Source organism: Thrips palmi, unplaced genomic scaffold (assembly GCF_012932325.1).
Source record: "Thrips palmi isolate BJ-2018 unplaced genomic scaffold, TpBJ-2018v1 HiC_scaffold_17, whole genome shotgun sequence".
Classification (NCBI taxonomy): domain Eukaryota; kingdom Metazoa; phylum Arthropoda; class Insecta; order Thysanoptera; family Thripidae; genus Thrips; species Thrips palmi.
In genome coordinates this window covers 6,021,838-6,042,492 of record NW_023144626.1, presented here as the reverse complement: position 1 = coordinate 6,042,492, position 20,655 = coordinate 6,021,838, and the positions used below count along the sequence as shown (strand labels likewise).

General features: G+C 56.2%; 2 protein-coding genes across 3 annotated transcripts; one reads left to right on the top strand and one right to left on the bottom strand.

Moving 5' to 3' along the window:
• The first annotated feature begins 99 nt into the window (after positions 1-99).
• On the top strand, positions 100-5,954 carry LOC117643653 (zinc finger protein 850-like). 2 transcript variants are annotated; one of them, XM_034382657.1, is made up of 14 exons: positions 100-339; positions 663-857; positions 944-1,091; positions 1,182-1,411; positions 1,510-1,853; positions 1,947-2,305; positions 2,402-2,677; positions 2,754-2,946; positions 3,032-3,247; positions 3,334-3,611; positions 3,691-3,985; positions 4,070-4,329; positions 4,407-4,764; positions 4,853-5,954. In XM_034382657.1, exons 2-14 carry the CDS (start codon positions 671-673, stop codon positions 5,063-5,065), a joined length of 3,357 nt encoding a protein of 1,118 aa, XP_034238548.1. In that variant the 5' UTR covers positions 100-339; positions 663-670; the 3' UTR covers positions 5,066-5,954. The 2 variants fall into 2 exon arrangements, with proteins under 2 accessions (XP_034238548.1, XP_034238549.1); XM_034382658.1 differs by lacking the exon at positions 100-339 and adding an exon at positions 379-530.
• LOC117643971 (adenylyl cyclase 78C-like) lies at positions 5,418-20,457 on the bottom strand. The gene is made up of 25 exons (XM_034383158.1): positions 20,279-20,457; positions 20,016-20,211; positions 16,238-16,410; positions 14,961-15,162; positions 14,511-14,660; positions 14,214-14,293; positions 13,278-13,427; positions 12,558-12,694; positions 11,972-12,065; positions 11,726-11,885; positions 11,469-11,641; positions 11,052-11,264; positions 10,863-10,960; positions 10,583-10,784; positions 10,387-10,512; positions 9,836-10,188; positions 9,509-9,728; positions 9,188-9,314; positions 9,014-9,117; positions 8,814-8,928; positions 8,371-8,721; positions 7,550-7,674; positions 7,290-7,457; positions 7,049-7,210; positions 5,418-5,486 (listed from the first exon to the last, which is right to left on the bottom strand). Exons 2-25 carry the CDS (start codon positions 20,176-20,178, stop codon positions 5,418-5,420), a joined length of 3,915 nt encoding a protein of 1,304 aa, XP_034239049.1. The 5' UTR covers positions 20,179-20,211; positions 20,279-20,457.
• Positions 20,458-20,655: the final 198 nt, after the last annotated feature.

Sequence of the window (20,655 nt, the reverse complement as noted above, 5' to 3'; positions counted from 1 at the left end):
GTTAGTGCCGCAGTCACATCACGTACTCATTAAATGTGCGTCTAGCAAGTGACACTGACCGCAGAGCCGCAGGAAGTTGAACGTGCATGCGCAACGCGCAACCAACGCCATCTTCATGCAACCGTTTTCGTTTCCCCTTGGACGAGGCGGAGAGACGCCACCTTTGCCGTCGCGCGAGGGTTTTTGTAGTTTTTCAAGAAGGCTCACCGACTTGAAATATTTTGTCGGCGGGCGTTAAGTAGTAATGTTTATTTTCGGTTGACTTTGTTATTGAAGGTATTGATAGACAACGAGGCCTTTTGGAGCCGTTTTCTTTCACGTCGTCTGAATCCGGATGAGGTAGGCGCTATCTGCGATTGCTGGGGGGATTGTTGTCCGCTTGACGACTTTCATCTCCTACGGTCGTAATTTTCGTGTGCGGAGGGAATTCTCAAATTTTATGTCTGTGACAATACTTATTGAAATGTTTACCCAGTGTCCATGGTTGATGGACCTGCCTCGATAGAGAGTTTTCTCTCTTTAACCGCTGCGTAAGGGTGTTTGGTTATATTGCTGTCATGATTTTTAAGCATCTTTCCCATAGGACACCCCATTTCGATTTCTTGGAACCTATTTCTCTTTTGGGACATTATATCACTGTTTTTCTTTATTTATATTTTCAGAAGTCAAGATGAAGGTTGTCTTAAAGAGTGTGTCTGGGGAATCGATCACTGTTCAAGTGCATCCCCAAGACACGATAGGCGATCTGAAGAGCCGCATTCAGAACCAAATGGGCATACCATTTGACTTCAATCAATTGAAGATTCAAGGCAAACCTTTGACAGACGATACATTGGTTGTTGAATATTTCTCCTTAGGTGAGCGGATTTATCTGAACTTACTGTTTCAAGTGTTTAAGATTCAAACATAAATGATGTGCCATTAATTAAATTTTAATTAACAGCTGCTGATCGAAAGCCTCGTGATGCTCCAACAGAGCAGGCACGATGGGATATTCCGCCTCTTGAATGTGCTGTACCGGGTTGTGATAATTCAAAATCTACAACTCCAGATCGATCATTTTTCCGTTTCCCAATCCATACTGCAAACAGGTATGTACTCATAACTATCATGGCTTATTAATGCTTCTTTGTTAGCAATCTATTTTTTTCCCAAGTTTCACATTTTTTTTCTTTTATCAGATGCCAACATTGGACTATGGCATGCAGACGCACAGATCTCATAGATAAAGCCCCAGCTTTTCTTAATCACCACTATGCCATTTGCTCTGACCATTTTGCACTGGACCAGTTTACCAATACATCTCGTAAGGTTTTGAAAAGGAAAGCTGTTCCTAGTCTGTTTAGTTGGCAAGCAGAGGAGGGCAACGACTTCATAGGATCAGAAGTTCTTAACCCAGATTCTATTCAAAGTAAGTTTGCCCCAGCCAAAGCCAATGGCTGCTTTTAATTCCTCTTATCAAAAGTTTTAGTATTTTTTTTTCACCTCATATCTTTACTTTGTCTTTAGTTAATGAGTCTACACCTGTGATGGTAAAAATGGAACCTGTGGATGTAAGTGCCCCAAATGCCATGACATTGCTGTCATCTGATATGCCCATGGTCAGCATGGACGGCTCCAGTGCAGAGAGCGGCAACATTATGGATGATGTCATCAGTGACGATGAGGATGATGAGGATGATGGAATGGATGGGGAAGAAGAATTTGAAGAAGAAGATGACTTAGATATTGTGCACCCTGGTCTCCTGTGTCGCTTGTGTGCCAATTCTGTCAGTGAACCTGTCTATATATTTAATGAGAACTGCAAAGAGCTAGAACTAGCTGCTAAAATCAATATCTGTCTTCCAATCACTGTAAGTTCTTTTCCATCTTATTTTATGTAACTTTGCCTGAGCAGAGATTTTTCTGATATCTGACTTTATTTTGTCCAATTGTTTGAATCATAGGTGAAGAGAACTGATCCGTTGCCAAAGCAGCTGTGTGTTGAGTGCAAGACAAAGCTTGATTCGTACCATGAATTTGCTGAAGTTTGTGTTCAGGCAGAAGAAAAACTTAGGCTCCTTACAAAGCAGAAAAATTTCAAAGTGTTAAAACGAGACACGCAAGAAGCTACTGGGCTTGTACCAAAATGCTCTGAGACAAACAATGAAAACAATGGTGAAGGTCCAATTAGCAGTTTAGACATGAAGTCCAAAAGTTCAAACGCGCTCAAACACATTGGATCAGACTACTGCTGCCCACTTTGTGTTGAGGGATGCATGACGCAAGATGTGGATTCTGAACCTGATGTACAATATGATGGGATGTATGTACCATTTATTAACTTTTCTTCTGTATCAACTCGTATCCATATTTATCTTGTCCTAACACAGCATTTGTCAATTTTTAATTTATTTTTTAGGAATCAGAAGAGAGAATTAGTGCGAGCATTCCGTAGAAAAGCCCGTCACTTACGTAATGCTCCTGGTTTGGTGCCTGGAGTCAAAATGGAAGTTTACGATTCGGCATCAGATGATGATTTTGATGATGATGATTCATCTGATACAACAGAGGCTGAAGGGGATGGCGAAGGAAGTCAGGAAGCAGATGGGATTGCTTCTGACTTGAACTCAACAGCAGGAGTGTATGCAACTTTTGTTGGCAGTACTAATGACGTGTGGAATGATGATGACGACAAGTAAGCAATGAAGCTTGTATACTTCAAAGGTTTGCCTCTAGTTTGATAGTATCATCACAAATTTTTTTTTTCCTAGGTCGGATTTAGGGACAGAATGCAGCTATCCCATGAGTGACTCAGAGAATTTAGCCTCCATTCCAGAGGAGATGGAGATCCAAATGCAAATGGAGGATGGGCGTCAAGAAATTATCCAAATTGAGCGGGACACCACTTGCAGACACTGTGGTGAACCTTTCCCAGCTCTTGAACCTGCTTTAGAACACTCAAAGGTTTGATTCAGATTAATGGTTGAAAATTTCTTGTAGCCAGCCTTGTATTACTTAATTACCAATGTGTTCTTTAAATCCTGATCAGGTGCATGCGGAAGTTAATAGCAATCCATGTGCATTGTGTGATCTTGCCTTTGAGGCAGTAGATGATCTTCTAGAACATTTCAAAGAACATAGAGAAGAAGAACTAAATAGGAGACGCCGTGCTTTGAACCGTTTACAGTGTGAAACTTGTGGACGACGCTTCAACAAAGAGAGTACTATGGAAAAGCACCAGTGTGCAGTTGTTGCTAAGAGCAAGGTAATTTTTTGCAATCTTCTCAGATGCTGTTTAATAAAATAAAGTACTTTTTTTTTTTATCTCATTAATTAAATTAATTTTTTTAGGAGAAAAGAGCTTTCCGCTGCCTACAATGCAAAAAAGCCTATACAACTGAAGACAGGCTATTATTTCACCAGCAATTCCATGATGGTGCTCCGCCAAATCTTTGCATTCCTTGTGGCAAGATGTTTGACTCTGAAAGTGCATTGTATCACCATGCTCGAAGTGTACATCAACGTGAAAGGCCATTTGCTTGTGAAACATGTGGTAAACGTTTCCACTCTGCAGCGAGACTTAAAACACACATGAACTTACACACAGGAGATCGTCCCTTCCCTTGCAAGTATGTGCCCTGTTCCTTGTTGCTGTATGTGTAATGCTTTTCCAGTTTGTGCACTTAATTTTAATTTGTCAATTTGTAGGATGTGTGACAAGAAGTTTATGGATAAAGACACTTTGACAAGCCATATGGTTGTTCACATGAATGTAAAGCCATATCAATGTGAGCACTGTGGCACATACTGTGGACGGAAACATTTGCTAAAGAAGCATCTAGCTTTGTTCCATGGTGAGCAAATGTCGAAAAAGCGTACTCCTTCTCTCATTCATTATGATTGCAAAATTTGTCAAGAAACTTTTACTACCTCATCTGAGGTGGTCCTGCATCGTACAAGGCATTGGGTTGTTCAAGAAGGACAAGCTGTAGATCCAACTAAGGTGGGAGTTCATGATGAAATTCTTAAACCTTGGCTCAACCATGACCTAGGTGCCAATTGATATCAAAATTAAATACATTTGCAGGTGCATATTTGTGAGTACTGTGGGGATGTTTTCTCCCATGGAAATTCTTTGGGCAAACACAGACGTGAAGTTCACCCTGATGAGCAACCATATGTGTGCAGTATATGTGGTGCAACTGCAGGCACTCTGTATGAAGCGAGAGAACACCGCAGGACTCACACTAATCAGGAAGATATATCTGAGCCGGAAGCTGGAAAGAAAAGACGTCGCAAGCATTCTCTTGTACCTAAACTTTACTTCTGTGATGAGTGTGGAAAAGGGTAGGCTTATATTCCTTTCAGAAGTTAATATTTCGCGTAGAGCATCTTGGTTTACTTTTCTGTGATTTATTTTCTAGGTTCATGTCAGAAAGGCCTTATCAAAAACACTTGCGGTCTCATCAAGCTCGTCAGGAAAAGAATCTGATGTGCCAGGTCTGTCACAAGAAATTTGCAGAAAGGCAACGACTGCTGGAGCACATGCAGATCCACACTGGCATTAAACCGTATGAATGTTCTGTATGTGGTCGTCGGTTCTCTCAGACAAGCTCAATGTACACACATGCTCTGATACATACTGGTGAAAAACCACACACATGTGACTTGTGTGGTAGAGGCTTCCGAATCAAAGCTGATAGGGACAACCACCGTCGCACCCATACAGGGGAAAAGCCATATAAGTGTGAATGGTGTGGTCAGCAGTTTAGGACAGGCCAGGTCAGACTTGATATTTATCCTTCTTTATATTCTTAGGTGACTAAAATTTTAAATTTGCTTCTAAAATGTTGGCTTTATTATTCCGCAGGTATATTACCAGCATCGCATGATTCATACTGGCGAACGAAGGTTCCCGTGTGATGTGTGTGGAAAAGCATTCAAACGTTCACATACATTGGTTGTGCATAAACGCATTCACACTGGTGAAAAGCCCAATGCTTGTGACATTTGTGGTAAGTGCTTCAGACAAAGGAGTGATATGAGGAAGCACCGAAACCTGCATGCACCAACTCAACCTTAGACGTCTGTGGACTTTATTGATTAAAAATTGTTACATTGTTTTACTAGTCCAATTGCTAATTCCTGCACCAATTTTAATCAGTAGATCATAGCTCCTTATTTTCTTGACCTCTTGAGTTCTTATTCTCATAGGCATTTAATTTATGTTATCAGTAGTAAATACAATTGTCATTTGGCCCCATCAATGAATTATTTATTTGCTCTGTTGCCAATTGTATTATAACCTAAAGCAAATTTGATTTGTGTCTTGATTTTTTGTTCCTTCCCCCAACTTGCCATTGATTAAATTGGCCATGAACTGATATTCTTGTCCATAAGGAAGTTTGATTTACTGAAACTTAAGTTAAGCTGGATCAGGCTGTGGCCAGAAATGTCATCATGAATACTGTAAGCAACTGAGTAATATTTTTGAAATCAGTAATCTGTATTCACAGTAATTTTTCAAAAAATAACAATATACCTAAAAGGTAAAGAATTGAATGTTACAGTAGTTCATTGCCATGATTCTGAAGCTACTGTTGGCAGGTAGTGCTCTCATTTATTTCCAAAAGGAATTAAAATTATGCATGCTTTGTACTGCCTCTTTGAGTTTGTGATGTCAATTGTGTCTCTTGGTTTTAGGTAGGTAGGTAGGTTTTAATGTAGATGTACGTACTACATTCAGACTCACATAGTTTTGGTTTCTGTTGAGATAAATAATATATCTGATTTGTGATGTCTTAATATAATAATATATAAATCCCTTGTTTCCTCGTCCTAAATTTTAGTTTTAGGAAATCTGGTTAGTTCAATCAAGGATTATAAAATGTGCAGTAATGTTTTACTGAATATGTTGTTGATTTTCATTTGACAGAAGAAATATAGTTCAAATAAACTTGTATTTTTGTGGAGGTTGGTTCACATGTTCCAAGCATTTGTTTCCCCAAACTCACAACTCATTCTCCTCAATACAAAATTGACCCACCGCACCACTCATCCAACCCATCCATTTACAATTTTAAAGGTTTGTGTACACACAACCCGCAACAAAACATCAAATGCTTATTATTATAATTATCACAACACAATGATGATGGTGCTATCAATTACCCATTTGATAAGATTTCTTAAAGGGAGATAGTATTGTACAGAAATTGGCATTTCAACATTTCCACACCACTCAGGAAAAACATCACTATATTTAAATAAATAGAAAGCACACAGGTATATCACTACGTAATAAACTTTACGAGTGTTACATTGCCATAAACAGAAAGGCCCAGAATCTTCACACTAATAGTCACAGTAGAAAAACTTAAAACTACCAGTACAGATTGGAGACCGGGAACATAAGCATGATGATCCCTACTCCAAGAGAGGTCACTTACAGTAATTCAAAGATTGTACTTAGTGCACCTTACCTAACTATAAATCACGTAATTTTTGGCAATATAACTTTGGTATGGGAGAGTCGCTTGTTTGCGTCCATTCGCATAGGGGTTCGGGTTCGGGATCTCGATCACGGGTCATCCAAGTGCTGGCTGCTGGCACGGGGCCAGTGGCCCAGCACCGCTGGGATGCGCTCGGCGCCGTCACCAAGTCACCCCTGCCTCCATCAAGACAGGTCCTTGAGGCCGCACGGGACGCGCCTCGCGGTGCCTGACGAGGTGCCTGACGTGCTCGACGCCCGGGGCGGAGGCGGAGGCACCGCAGCCATCAGGTCCCTGTCGTCGCGCTCCAGGCTGTCGGTCTCAGTCTCCGTCTCCACACTGCCACTCACACTCACACTGTCTTCCTCCTGGACGGCGTTGACGGCGTTCCCCCGCAAGTAGCCCCTCACAGTGTGCCGCGTCACGTCGGGCGGGCCGTCGTTGCCGTCGTCCTCGGCGTGCTCCTCCAGGTGCTGGTACTCACCCACGTCCAGCACCACCTCGGGCAGCGCGCAGGCCTTCTTGCTGCCGGGCCGCGTCATCCAGGCGTCGGCCGCGGAGGACGGCCCCGCCACCGGCGTGAGCGCGGGCGTGAGGGCGGGGGTGGCGTTGGGGGTGGCGTTGGGGGTGGCCGTCGGCGTGGCGCTCGGCGTCACGTTGGGGGTGGCCGTCGGCGGGTACGGCGACATGCCCAGCGGCGCCATCAGGGGGCTCTGGGGGGCGGACGCCGTCTGGAGCTGCAAGCCGGCAAGGGCGATGTTAGGCCCCGCGGTCGAGTACGTAATCGGACGAATAAGGAACGAAATAGTGACTTGCCTGGAATTCACTGGAGAACACGTTGAGGTGGTGCCTGGCAGGCCGCGCGTCGTCGCCCGCCCCGGCCGACGCTGCCAGCAGGCTGGACAGGAGGTGGCGGTTGCTGTTGCTGTTCAGCATGCTGGGGTCGGCTGACAGTTGCCGGTTCGGTCCGGGCATGAGGCGAAGCTGGCGAACAAGTACCTCGGCGTTTAGCGGTTGTGGCGGAATTCCCTCCGGGTATCACAGGCCGCGGCATAACCGTGGCAGTTCCCACTTACTTCGTTACCGCCCTTCTGTGACTCCCTGAAGCTGCTGAAGTTGGCGATTCTACTTCTAGAGCCCTGGTGGTAGGGGCGCTCGCCGTGCCGGCCCTGGCTGCGGGCGCGGCCAAGAGCGCGGGGACCTGCAAGAAGGCGGGCAACGTCAGCAGGCAGCACGGCAGCGTGCGGCAGCGGGGAGCACTCCATTCCTGGCAGGGCATCCAGCATCACAAGGGGAGGGCCAAGATGCAGAGGGCAGGGGGAAAAAGAGGGAGCACAGAACGCAGAGCAAATTCGAGGTGGAATTCACCACGGCTACTTTGGGGGAGACACTCTGAAATCGGCATCGTACGATTACCACGGGCGCACTTCTCCTAGGTGTGGGGCGGGGGCCCAGGGGGGCGTGTGGCGGGGGTGGGGGTGGTCGCAGCCTAGTCGCAGCCTAGTCGCAGCCTCACAGCGCGACCCCCCGGTCGGCCACGGACGCCCCCAGCGCCCCCACGGCCCCCGCCAGACCGGCCAGCGGGCTGAAGACGCCAAGACCCTTGACGGCTGTGGAGTCGACGCAATGTGAAAGCCTCATGGACCGGACCGAACCGGAATCGGATGGAATCGGATTCGGACCGGATTGTCAGGGAGGGGAAAACACCACGGCTCTCGCAGCGGCTTTGCCCCGCTCTGCCCACACTGCTGGTGGCCGGCACTGCCTGCTCACGCCCAGGGGCGACGCCTCGGGCCACGCTCCGTGTTCAGAGCCGAGGTGCTTTTGCCTTCCCAACAAATGCAACACGTTTTACGGTGGGTTTGGCGGCGTAAGCCAGCACCAGCGCGACACTTACCTTTGGCGCGAAGGGTCTGCCGGCGGCGAGCCTGCACCATGCCGTAGACCACCGCGGCCAGCGAGCTGTACGTGGACGTCTGGCGGCGGATGGCGGAGGAGCGGCCCGACACCCTGCCCAGCACGTAGCACGTCTCCATGTGGCCCTTCCCCTTGACCGCCACCAGGCCCCGCGGCTCCAGCAGGAAGCCACGCGCCTCCAGCACCTCGGCCGTCGCCCTGGGCACCTGGATCATGCCCAGCGTGCCGGTCGAGTCCATGCGCGAGGCCTCGTTCACCGTGTTGCCCCACACGTCGTACACGGGCTTGCGCGCGCCGATGACGCCGCCCACCACCGGGCCGCAGCTGATGCCTGCCAGGGCAGAGAGCACGCCGTCAACGAGTCTGCGGCGCCGCGCGTTCGACACAGGGGAGGAGCATGTAGGCCGCCAGGCCGCTACTCACCCACGCGGAGGTGGAAGGCGTTGAACGAGTGCTTGTTCACTTCGTCCAGCCTCGTCTTCATCGCCAGGGCGTAGTCCACGAGAGCACACAGGTGGTCCCACGCGTCCTCGCCGGGCTGCGGAAACATGGAACGTGTAACATAAAGCTCGGTTTCGTTCTTTTTGTTATTTCCGCGAGGCCCGGACGGACCCATTCCGTACCTCGAGGGTGCCGAGGCCGGAGGCGGCCATGTACGTGGCCCCGACCGTCTTGATCTTCTCGATGACTTTGAACCGGGGCTCGTCCAGGATCTCGTCGAAGTCGGCTAGAAACAGAGAAAAGCTGCGTTATCGCGCTCTCACTCGCACGCTTGGAATGCGCGGGGAATGACTTACCGATGATCTCGTTGAGCAGGCGAATGCACTCCATGCCCTTGTTGACGTCCTCGTTGTAGAACTCGGTGAAGTTGGGGATGCTGGCGAAGAGCACCCCCACCCTGTCGCGCGCCTGCGAGTACAGCTCCTGCAACCCGGGACGGCCAGAGTGACGATGAGTCCCAGCCCTATCCGTGTGCCACAGGCCCAGCCTGAGGCTCATTCCGAGATTCGTTTTCGTCGCTCTGTCTCTGCACCTACATGGGACGCCCCATGGGTGCGAGAGAGACAGAGCGACGAAAACGACTCTCGGAATCGGCGTGCGAGGTTTGCTCAAGCCACCTCCGGGGGGCGGTCCTGCGACAGGAAGTGGGTGGCCACGTGGTCGGGCAGGATGTTGCGCAGCAGCTGCATGTTGTTGTGCCTGGTCTCCAGCATCTCCTCCAGCTCGCGGGCCGCCTGCTGCTTCCACAGGAAGTCCAGCCTAGAGATGATCTCCACCAGGCGCGCGTGGTGGATCACCATGGTCAGGAACACGCCCAGCAGCGTCAGCATGGGCAACCTGCGTGCGGAAGGGGCCCTGGTATAAGCGAGCTGGGTGCATACAATTCCCTTCGAAAGGATTTATAGTGTTGCTCCGACATTCCAACAGCATGAATTCTCACTCACGTGCGGTCACTGCGTTCGCTGCCGTCGGTGTACACGTAGGGGAAGAGGCACAGGATGAGGACGGAGTGCGACAGGACGAACACGGACGCCAGCGCCATCTTGACCATGAAGTAGAGCTTGAGGCAGGTGGCGACGGCCACGAGGCACACCACCCACGTGTACACGGAGTACTCGGGCGTGGAGCAGCCCTCCATCATCCCCGCGTCCGCCTGGGTGGTGGTGCTGTCGTACGCGGCGGTCGGCACGGCCACGGGGGCGCCGGGGGCCCCGGGGACGATCCGCCGCTTGGGCTTGGCCGAGGAGGCCTTGGCCCAGGCCGCGCGGCGGTAGCGGCAGCGGGAGAAGGCCTGGCCCTGGCGTGGCAGAAAGAACCTCAACGTCCGCGTCGAGCCTCTAGGCTCTCGGCTTCCTGGAGCACCGGCGCGGCCGGCGCGGCCACGCACGGCAGACGGCGGCTGTACCTGTTGCACGCAGTCGCGGCGGTGCCGGAACGGCCGGAACCTCGCCTCGGCGCGCTGCTGCCAGCCCGCGTCGCCGGCCTGGCCGGGCTGGTCGGGCTGCGCCACGGCCGCCATGACCGGCGTGATGAAGGCCACGGGCGCCGACGTGTACACCGACGCGGTGCTGTGGCCGCCGCTCGCCACCGTCTGGCTCTGCATGTTGTAGGCGCACACCGCCTGCGGCAAGAACGGGCGTCAGCCTGAGAACGGGGCGGCACACACGGCCACACCTCGCCGACGGACTCACCAGACTGAGCGACGAGAAGCAGCCCATGGAGCACAGCAGGAAGCAGATGAACACGGTGCGGTAGTGGCGGTTTTTGGTGAGCTGCGTCGAGACGAAGCGGACGCCCCGCGGCATCCACTCGAACTCTTCCGCCATCACGATCACCATGGCCAGGGTCAGGAAGGCCGTGTCCCCGGACAGCGAAAAGATTTGAAGTTTAGTTCTGTCACGTTAAAACGAAAAAAGTGACTGTGACAAACTGGAAAAAGTCCGGGTGCTTACGATGGAGAGTGGCACAGACCTGGGCATCATGATCAGCTGGACGGCCACGATGAGCAGCCACAGCAAGTAGCAGCACACCATGTTGGACTTGAACACCACCTCCTTCAAGGCGCAGAACTGGAGAAACAAGGGAAACAGAGATGCACACCAGTGTGTAGGTTTACCGTGCACCTACTCTTGAAATTTTGCTCAAGATCTGATCGCGCACCTTGTCCTCCATCTCCTCGTCCATGAAGCGCAGCGTCCAGCGGTGCAGGTTCTCCTTGCGCATGCGCTCGTTGCTCTCGATCTCCATGGAGTGGTCCATGATGAGGCCCACGTCGCTGGGCTCCTTGTCGGTGTTGCCCTGCATCGGCGAGGCCGACCGGTCGTTGTCCTCGAAGAACGAGTCCTCGTCGGGGTCCACGCGGGGGTCGTTGAGCTGCGGAGCCAAGTCGAGTCGGGGCCCCGAGGTTAGACAGTGTTACAGTGTGGCACGCGAGGTGGCACGGCGCCTGCGGATGGCGGGGTAGGCCGTGCCGCCGCGCACGGCCAGGCGGCGGGCGGCCTGGCGTCACGGCGCTCGCCCGCCACCACTCAGACAGCGAGCAAGGAAAAGGAAAGTAAGCTAAGCGAGGCTACGCACGTCCTTGAAGGGGATCTCCGGCGTCCAATCCTGGGCCGGCGCGGGCGCGGCGCCCGCCTCCTTGGCCGCGGGGTACTTGTCGATGGCGTCCGGGTTGGCGGCGTTCTTGGCGGTCACGTCCGCGCCGCGCTCTGGCACCACCATCACCTCGGCGGGCTGGCTGTCGTCGACCTCTGCGACAAACACGGCGGTACGGCGGCGGTCACGGCCTGCTCTCACGTCCTCGGGGCGTGTCGCTTCGCGTGTCCGCGACTCACCTGGGGGCACGTCGATGACGACGTCCATCACCACGCTGCCCGGCGGCTGCAGCAGGTGGCTCTTCTTCTGGGCGGCGGCCTGCTTGGCGCGGTGGCGCGCGCGCCCCCTGTTCCGCAATGGCTCCGTGTTCTTGATGAGGTAGGTCTTGACGTCGTGCTCCTAGGGAAAGGTACGGGCACGTTTGGAAACACCTGAAGGTACCGAACGGTGATGTGAAACCATGGTGAAACCATGGTGAAACCCACCTTGAGGTAGGCGTCGCGGTCGCCGCCGTTGCTGGGCTCCACGTCGTACGCGCCGCCGAGGCAGTCTAGTGTCGCCTGCGAAATGTGGACCCTCCTGCGCAAGTTGCGAAAAATACGAAAAACTGAATGGCGGCCGGTATTCGAAACCACGTCTCCTTTTACGACCAGCCTGGCGGCATCGTTAAGCTGGCTCACCACCCCGGCGTCAGGTACCGAACGCCCGCCCGGGCCGGGCCTGCGTTGAAGGGCCCTCGGGCCGGGTGCGCGCAGTGCGAGCGTGTGGGTGGGGCGGGTGCGCCGCGGGTGCGGGGTGGGTGCCCCTCGGCCAACCACTTTGCATTGGAAATTGGTGGTATCTGGCCCGAGGCGCCAGGCCACGCCAGGCCACGCCAGGCCACGCCAGGCCACGCCAGGCGCCGTGCGCAGTGTGCATACCACTGGCATGCCGCTTGCCGACGCTTGCACGCCCCCTCACACCTGCCGGCCCTGCGTTCTTTCCACTGACACGACCGGACACGGCTGCCATTTGGCCCCGACGCGGCGCTGGAAATCAAAGGGCGTCCAGGCTCACTTTCGCTTCACTTACCCTGGCACGCCGCCGGACTCGAGGTGATTGGCGAGGGTGACGTCGTAGGACCACAGGTCGAACTGCCACTTGCGCAGGCCGAGCACGCCGCACAGCACCGACCCGGAGTGAATGCCGATGCGCATGTCCAGCGCCACCTGCCGGCCGGTAGTCGCGTTAAGGGGGACCGCCAAAAACAAAAACAAACATGAAAGACGGCGGTGACTTCCAGCAGTGGCCCGGTCGGCCCGGTCCAACGCCACCCCAAGCCCGGTCGTGGCCGTCCCCTGGACCGTCCCCTGGACCGTTTTCGTATTTCGGGTACACATGGCCAGAATCGATGACGGACAGACAAACACTGCGGTGTTCCGAGGATAGCCAGGACGGCCGGCCGAAAGACGATATGAGCCCGCAGGGAGGACGAGGCCGGGAGGGGGAGGGGGAAATTGCCCTGTGGACAATGCAAGCGTGGGAGAGGGGCCACCGGCACCGGCCGCGCAGGGCCGCGCAGGGCACAGTCAAACGACTCCAGTTTCCGTCGCACAGTTGAAACAACGGCGCTATAGTTGCTTTGAAATTAGTGCAGCTGCAAGTAATTGGCGGGCCGCGCACGCCCGCGGCAAAAGTTGTTCGAATGGCCAAAGGACATAACGGGTCGCGCGTGTCTAGCAGGCAGTGGAGGTCACGGAGGTTATGGCGGTCATGGAGGTCATGGAGGTCATGGAGGTCGTGGAGGTCGACCTTGGTGCGCTCCCGGGTGGCGGAGATGGCCTGGATCATGTGCAGGCCCATCTCGACGGAGCAGACGGCGTGGTCCTTGCGCGCGACGGGCAGCCCCGACACACAGTAGTAGCAGTCGCCCAGGAGCTTGATGCGCAGGCAGTGGTTCTCCTGCAACAGGTTCAAAACCTTGAAAACGCCTCCACTCCCTGCGGGGTGCCTTCGGAAAGCCTTCGGGAGGTCCTTTGAAAGCCTTTTGAAAGCCCTCGGGCGTGGCCGTTCGAAGAGACCGAAGGTCCGAAGGGGAAGGGACGGGCCCTTGCCATTTTCGGTCCATTCTCGTCTTAGTTTGCCGAAGTGAGGAGGGGCTGGGAAGGGCCGGGGGGGCCCACCCACCGCATCAAAGAGACAGCCTTGTCTCGATGCGTTCAATAGCGCGGCAGCGCGGCCCTGCAATTATGGGAGTTGAGTGAGTGTATCCATGTGTGTGCGTATGTGTGGGTGGGTGCCCGTTCGTGGCCCCGAGCGTGTACCGCACGTGCAGACTAGTACCTTGTCTGTGCAAATAAGTCACAAAATACATTTTTTCAAAAATTATTTTCTGAAGTGTACACCGCGCGAGCACTGAAAAAAAAACAGGTGGAAGAAAAACGGGGACAGAAAAAGATACCAAGCGGAGGGATTTTCCAGGAAAATCAAGAACTACAGCAACTTCTGTTGTTGTGGGTTTGGACCAATCAATTGCAGTTAGATGGGTGACATGGGGAAGATGATAGAGAAACTGCGTGCGTGTGCGTGTGAGTGTGTGTGTCGGTTAGTGTGCGCGCCAGTGAGGTGGGGCCAGGCGGTGATAGAAGGCAGGTAAGGTTGGAGGGCTTCGAATCACTGGGGCCGCTCCGCCCCCCACTCCACCCCTCCCCCACCCCCTTTCCCCTTTCACAGTGCCACGGGCCTTACCGTGGCTATCTTGTCGAAGCGGGCGAACAGGTCGTTGAGGACGCTGACTAGCTCCTGCGCGGAGCACTGGCTGGCCAGGGCTGCAACAACAAGCGAGCAATGCAGCAACAACATAGTAGTGGATTCACTTCACTTCCCAGAGCGGTGACTTGCTGCCGCTCGCTGCTGCAGCTCGCGCGGATATTACATGTTCCGTGCCCCACATCGGATGTGGACCATCGTGCTTGACTCCGGACACCGGACACGTCGCCAAACAATGCCCGGAGAGCGAAAGAGAAAGAGAGACAGCCGACCGACCTGTGAAGCCCTTGATGTCCGCGAACAGGATGGACACCTCGTCGTAGCAGTGGATGTAGATCTTGTGGAACTGGTTGGGCTGGAAGGCGCCCTTCTCCTCCTCCTGGGCGATGTCCTGGATCATCTCCCTGGCCACGAAATCGGGCAGCACTGCCAAACAGAAAAGGGGTGAGCGTCGCCTCCTCGTCCCTTCGCGGCCCTGCGCGCTGCGCGCTGCGCGTGGTGTGCACCGCCGTCCTCCCTTCTCTCTCTTTCCCTGATCCCTGTTGTCTGGACGGCACCATTACAGCACAGAATGTAAAAACAATAGAGCGCGCTGCCGCGCTGCCGCCAGTCGGAGGCTGAAATTGCCTCCAAAGCACCAACAACAGGCGGCAAGTTAATTGAGAACGAAGCCCGATTTGTCCGAGACGGTCCGGGAGGCCGAGTGGGGCGTGGGGCAGCACGAACCTGACAGCAGCAGCTTCTCCTGGCGGTCGTTCTCCTTCTGCGTGCGGTAGCGCGTCTCCACGGAGCGGTGCGTCTCGAGGAACGCCTTGCGCTGCGAGCGGTCCGTGAGGTAGCGCGCGTACATGCCGGCGAAGTTGACGCCGATGTAGAGGATGGAGTTGGCGATCAGCTTCTTCTCGGTCACGCCCACGGCCTGCTCGGGCTGCGAGGCGAGCGGACACAGTGGAACAGTCAACAAACGAAGCGAGTGGCCCGCCGCACAGTGGGCCAGAAGACCGGTGGAGGCGGTCGACATTCCCGGATACGTTTTGAGCTCTAGAGTCGCTAAATGGGACTCGAACCGAACGTGTGACCCAACCAATGGATTCCTCATTCGGAGAGCAATCCATTGGTGGGGTCACACGTTCGGTTCGAGTCCCATTCAGCGACGCGTCCGGGATTTTGACTGCCTCCATCGGTCTTCTGGCCCACTGTGCGGCGCGCAGAACGCAGGGCATTTCAGCGAAGACGATAAAAGGGAGGGAGGGGGGGGGGGGCAGCCAAGCGGCAGAGGCATTACAGTGATCCGTGGCCGGCCCCGCCGGAGAGCCCCCGCGCCCCGACCCCGCGCGGGGCCCCGCGAGATGTGAGACGAAACGGAATACGGATCAACAGAGCGCAGTCAGGCGCAGTGACGGATGGGCGCAGACAGCAGGCTCATTCCGAGCACTGCTTTTTGTCGCTGTCTCTGTCGCACCCGCTCGCCACTTCCGAGGGGTGCGAGAGAGACAGCGCGCTGTCCGGAATCAGCCCACAGTTGGGCGAGCGCCGAGCTAGGTACAGGAAGGCGATTCGCTGGCCCGCTGTAGGCTTAGCAGTCCTTTCGTCGCCGCCTCTCTCGCACTCGACGTTTGCTTGGCGCGCGAGAGAGACAGCGCGATGGAAGCCCCGCTCACAATCTCCCTGCAGGGTGGGAGTGACCCGTTCGCGGTCTCAACAGATAGAAGAACATGAGCCGAAACTGCGAGGGGGCGAACATTGAAAAGAGAAAGGAGAAATGAGGCGAGGTCGGAGGGGGGAGTGGATTCGACGGCGTGCGTCCTTGGAGTCCGTGGAGCCGGCTCGGACGGCCCGCCGGGTTTCCGGTAGGGGTGGAGGGGGCGGGTAGATTGGCACCGGAGGTGTGGCGGGCGTGGCACCGCACACCAAGAAGAAACCAAGTTGGCTCCACTGGCAAGAAAAAAGGAAGAGGGAAGGGCAGTGGCGTGGCACTGCAGTGTGGTGGTACGGTACGGTACCTGGTGCAGGGCGTTGCTCAGCAGGCCCAGGTGGACCGCCGCCGTGGTGACGGACGCCGTGACGCACCAGCGCAGCGGCAGCGGCAGCATGGCGTACGTCACGAACACGATGAAGAGCACGTACCACACCAGGTCGTCGTGGTCCGAGAAGCCCAGGCCCTTGCCGAGGAAGGCTGCCGACAGCAAGGACGACGCGTTGGCTAGCACTCAACACCTCACAAAACCTCGCGAGGAAAAAAGAAGTGTTAGTTTTACAGGCAGAGTATTTTGAGTAAGCTTATAAAGGAAGCAGGTTAGCGGGGAGCCTCTTGAACATCCGATAGCCGATACCTCGGCAACCCGTTCGCGCCGTTCCTCGGGGCAAAGCACAAAGCAGCATTCGTGTCGCGGCCGCCGCCTGGTTTGAAATTCTGCTCGACTGCATATCGAATACTGCTACCTCGCCTCGCCTCGCCCGCGGGCCGCGCGGGAGTGCCAAGCCCGAGCCACGGTCCCTCCCCCTCCCCCTTCCTCCCTTTGCCCTGGCCCGGCCCTGGCGGCTTAAGGCTTCAGCCCGCTGCAGCGGCGAGCAGCGCGTGCAGCCCGCCACTGGAAATACTTGCTGCCTCGTTTTAGTCCCCGCGCGATCCATCAACTTTGATGCCGCTGCCGTAAACCATGCCAGACGCACGGCACCATGGACGGACAGGGCGGCCGGTGCAGGCCGCGGCAGGCCGGCAGTAAAACACACTGGAAGAGGGAGGGCGGCGCAGGTGGTCGCCGAGTGGCTGGAGTACTCGGAGCGGCTCACAGTTGGCCAGAAGACCGGTGGCGGCGGCCAATACTCTAGACGCGTTTTGAGCTCCAGAGTCGCTAAACAGGACTCGAACCGAGCGTGTGACCCCACTACTGGATTCCCCGTTCGGAAAGCAATCCATCGGTGGGGTCACACGTTCGGTTCGAGTCCCATTTAGCGACTCTGGAGCTCAAACCGTGTCGGGAGTTTTGACCGCCTGCACCAGTGTTCTGGCCCACCGTGCGACGTCCCTTTACTGTAAGTAAGACGACGGTGAAGAAGGCCGAGCCGACGGACCGACGCGGCGACTGGGTCGCAGCACAGCCCGAAGAATGGCGGTCTTAGGCTTTGCGGCGCTGTGCGGCGCTGTGCGGCCCTCCACGCCTTTGTGGGCGATCGCGGCAGAGTGCCCAAAGCAGCCAAGGTGTCTCTGTCTCTGTCTCCTGGCCATACGGTGCCCCAGACTGGCGCCTCCAGTACGCCCTTCAGGAGGTGAGCACGATCCCGGCGCCGGCCGCAGACTTATTTCACACGGCGTATCATCGCTCGCTCTCTCTCGCACCTGTACGGGATGCCCCACGAGTGTGCGAGAGAGACAGAGCGACAGCCTGCACTTGTTGGAGTCGGCAGGCCTCCATCAACGTGATGGCGCCCATCACAGCAATCAGGGCCTCCTGGCGCACAACGCGGCACGCCGTCAGGGCCGTCAGCACACTGATTCCGGGAGTCGGTTTCGTCGCTCTGTCTCTCTCGCACTCACAGGCGTGCACCATAGGTGCGAGAGAGACAGAGCGTCGAAAACGACACTCGGAATCAGTCTGAAGAGCCTTCAGAGAGAAGTGGGGATATATTTCGTCCCGAGGGGCGCGGCAGCGCGGCGCGAATTCCCTGAAATATCTGAGCCCGTTATTAGGGCCAGCCCTTGGCCTGGTCCTCGCACAGTGGGCCAGAAAACCGGTGGAGGGGGCCAAAACCCTCGACGCGTTTTGAACTCCAGAGTAGCTGAATAGGCCTAGAACCGAACGTGTGACCCCACCAATAGATTGCTCTCCGAACGAGGAATCCATTGGTGGGGTCACACGCTCGGTTCGAGTCCCAGCTAGCGACTCTGGAGCTCAAAACGCGTCTAGAGTTTCGGCCGCCTCCACCGGTCTTCTGGCCCACTGTGCCTCGCCGCCCCGCCTCCACCCTCCCTGTCCTCCCTGTCGCGGCCTCAATGGACAAACGGCAAACGGCGACATGCCTCAGACGCCTCCACTGTGCCACTGACGGCCCAACGCCGGGGAGTTATCACTCGCAATTTCGGCGTAGAGACAATTATATCAATTTATGGTGAGACTCTTGGTTGGACTGTCTCCATTCCGAAGGCAGGTCAGTTATTCGTTCCGTTGCCGGAAGTCGGCCTCCACCCGTCGAGGAGTGCGTGTGTTGTGGTGTGAAAGGCTGACTGAAAACCCCACATAGTTCCAGTCCCTCGCCAAAGTCGCTCCGGTGTGTGGCACACTGTGTGGCTGTCTGGAGCCGTTGCCAAGCCAAAGCTACGGTCGCTCTGTTGGCGACCCTGACCCAGTCCAGTCAGTCGGCCCAGTCGGGGTGGTGGCAACACTGCAGGCCCTCCCTACAGGCCGTGCCGCAACGCGCCCAATGCGGGCAACAGTGTTCACAGTGTGAGCGAATAATTACTGTGGCGCCACCTGCAGACGGCTAGCCCATTGTCGCACTGGGCGGGGCGGCCCTCTCGTCGCAGCCTCTCTCTCGCACTCGCGGGGCGCGCCGTCGGGGTGCGAGAGGGCCGGAGCGACGAACAGTGCGGAATCCACCCGTCGGGCTGCGGGACGAGGGGGCGCGAACAACCGCGAGCGTCAGGCCGAGTAGTTCACCGGGCCTGCAGGATCGTTGCGAGCGGGAGGCCTTCTCTCTCGCACTCACAGGGCGACCGTGAGGGCGCGAGAGAGACAGAACTCCCTTTCGGAATCAGCCTGACCGGCGTTAGGATCAAAGCGCCCAGGACGACCTGGACCCACGCAACACGAGCACTTTGACTTTCACGGAAAGCAATCATCGTCTCTTCGCGGACACAGCCAGCAGCAGCGGCAGCAGCCCTCCCACGGTTCGTTTCAGATCGCGGAGACCAGACCGTGCTGCTAATGACCGTGCTGACGGTCTCGTTCGCCTCGCCGGCCGCGACCCGCGTCGCCGCGTTCCATCCGAACGGCCGGGGCTTTCAGTGCCTTCAGCGTGGCGAGCGAGTCCGCGCAGCTTTGGCGCTAGAGGCGTGGTGGCGTGCTAAGCTTTCCCGACGTCCGCGGTGAGCTCGGCGTTAAACTTGGCGCGTCCAGCCTCCGCCCCTCCGTCCTCCGGCCGTCACTCATGGCTGCACAGCCACGGCCACAGCGGCACAGCGCTGGTCCGCTGCTAAAAGTATCAATCAATATGCCGTCAGCGACAGTCCGCCCGGGCCGCGACCACGCCGACGACCACGCCGACCGACGGCCACGGCCCTGACCGCCATGCCAGCCCCGGGGCGGGGCAGCCCCTCCACCCTAAACCCACAAGCCACGCAATAATGCCCCCACAATGGTTCATTTTTCCTCATAATCCAGCCGGTGACACCTCCGGCCCTCCGGCCGGGCCGCCTCGGCCCTCGGGCTGCCCCGGGCCCGGCGACGGCCGGCCCGGCCGCACTCAGGGGCTCATTTGGCGTGACAGCTTCAACGAGCCAGGTGACGTAAATGCTCACGGCCGCGCTACACCGCGAGGGAAAATCGGCTTTTTGGCAGTGTACTATACCGCACCTCGCCGGAGAGACAGAGAATGCCTTGAAAACGCGGCTATAAATTGGCTTCCCAACAGTCTAGACCGCTCCCGATCGCCCGAGGCAGCACCCCAAACAACTCCGTTCTACCGCTCCATTATTTGAGTGTTTCATGAGCCTGCCGGCTGATTATTGCAAACAGTGCTGCCGTCGTCGTCCTCGGGGCGTGAGACACGCCGCGCACTCACCCTGCAGGTTGAACAGCACCCAGGTGCCGATGGCGGCCCAGTGGAGGTAGTTGTTGGCGAAGCAGCGCCACCAGGCCAGCACGCTGGCCAGCACGTTGAGCGTGCCGCCCGCCAGCGACCAGACCAGGCCGGGCGTCATGTCCTTGTTCTTGGCGCTGTTCATGTAGGCCACGCTCCAGATGCCCGCCAGGACCACCTGCAAGGAGGCAGGGGGTGAAGTGGAAGTGCTGCTGAGAGGGAGCACGGCGGTGGCGCGTACTCACCTTGACGCCGAGGTCCACCAGGTTGACGGCGATGAGGGCCTTCTGGCGCTGCCGGTACGAGTACCGCTGGTACGCCTGCTCCAGCCGCACGTCCAGGAAGGATGTGGCGAGCGAGGGGCAGAAGATGCCGCGGTACACGAGGCCGCGCGGCAGGATGTTGTCGCTGGCCTCGGCCTCCTCCGCGGCCTCCGCCGTGCCCGCCGCCGCCGCCGCCGCCAGCCCCGCGGCCAGGGACCCCGACAGCGTCTCCGGCAGCGCGCCCATCTCCACGTTCACGCCCCCGCCTGGAAGGTGGCGCGAGCAGCGCGTGGAAGCAAGGCCAAATCAATTTCTCACAGAGCGACGCCGCGACGCGACGACGCGACGTTGACGCGGCC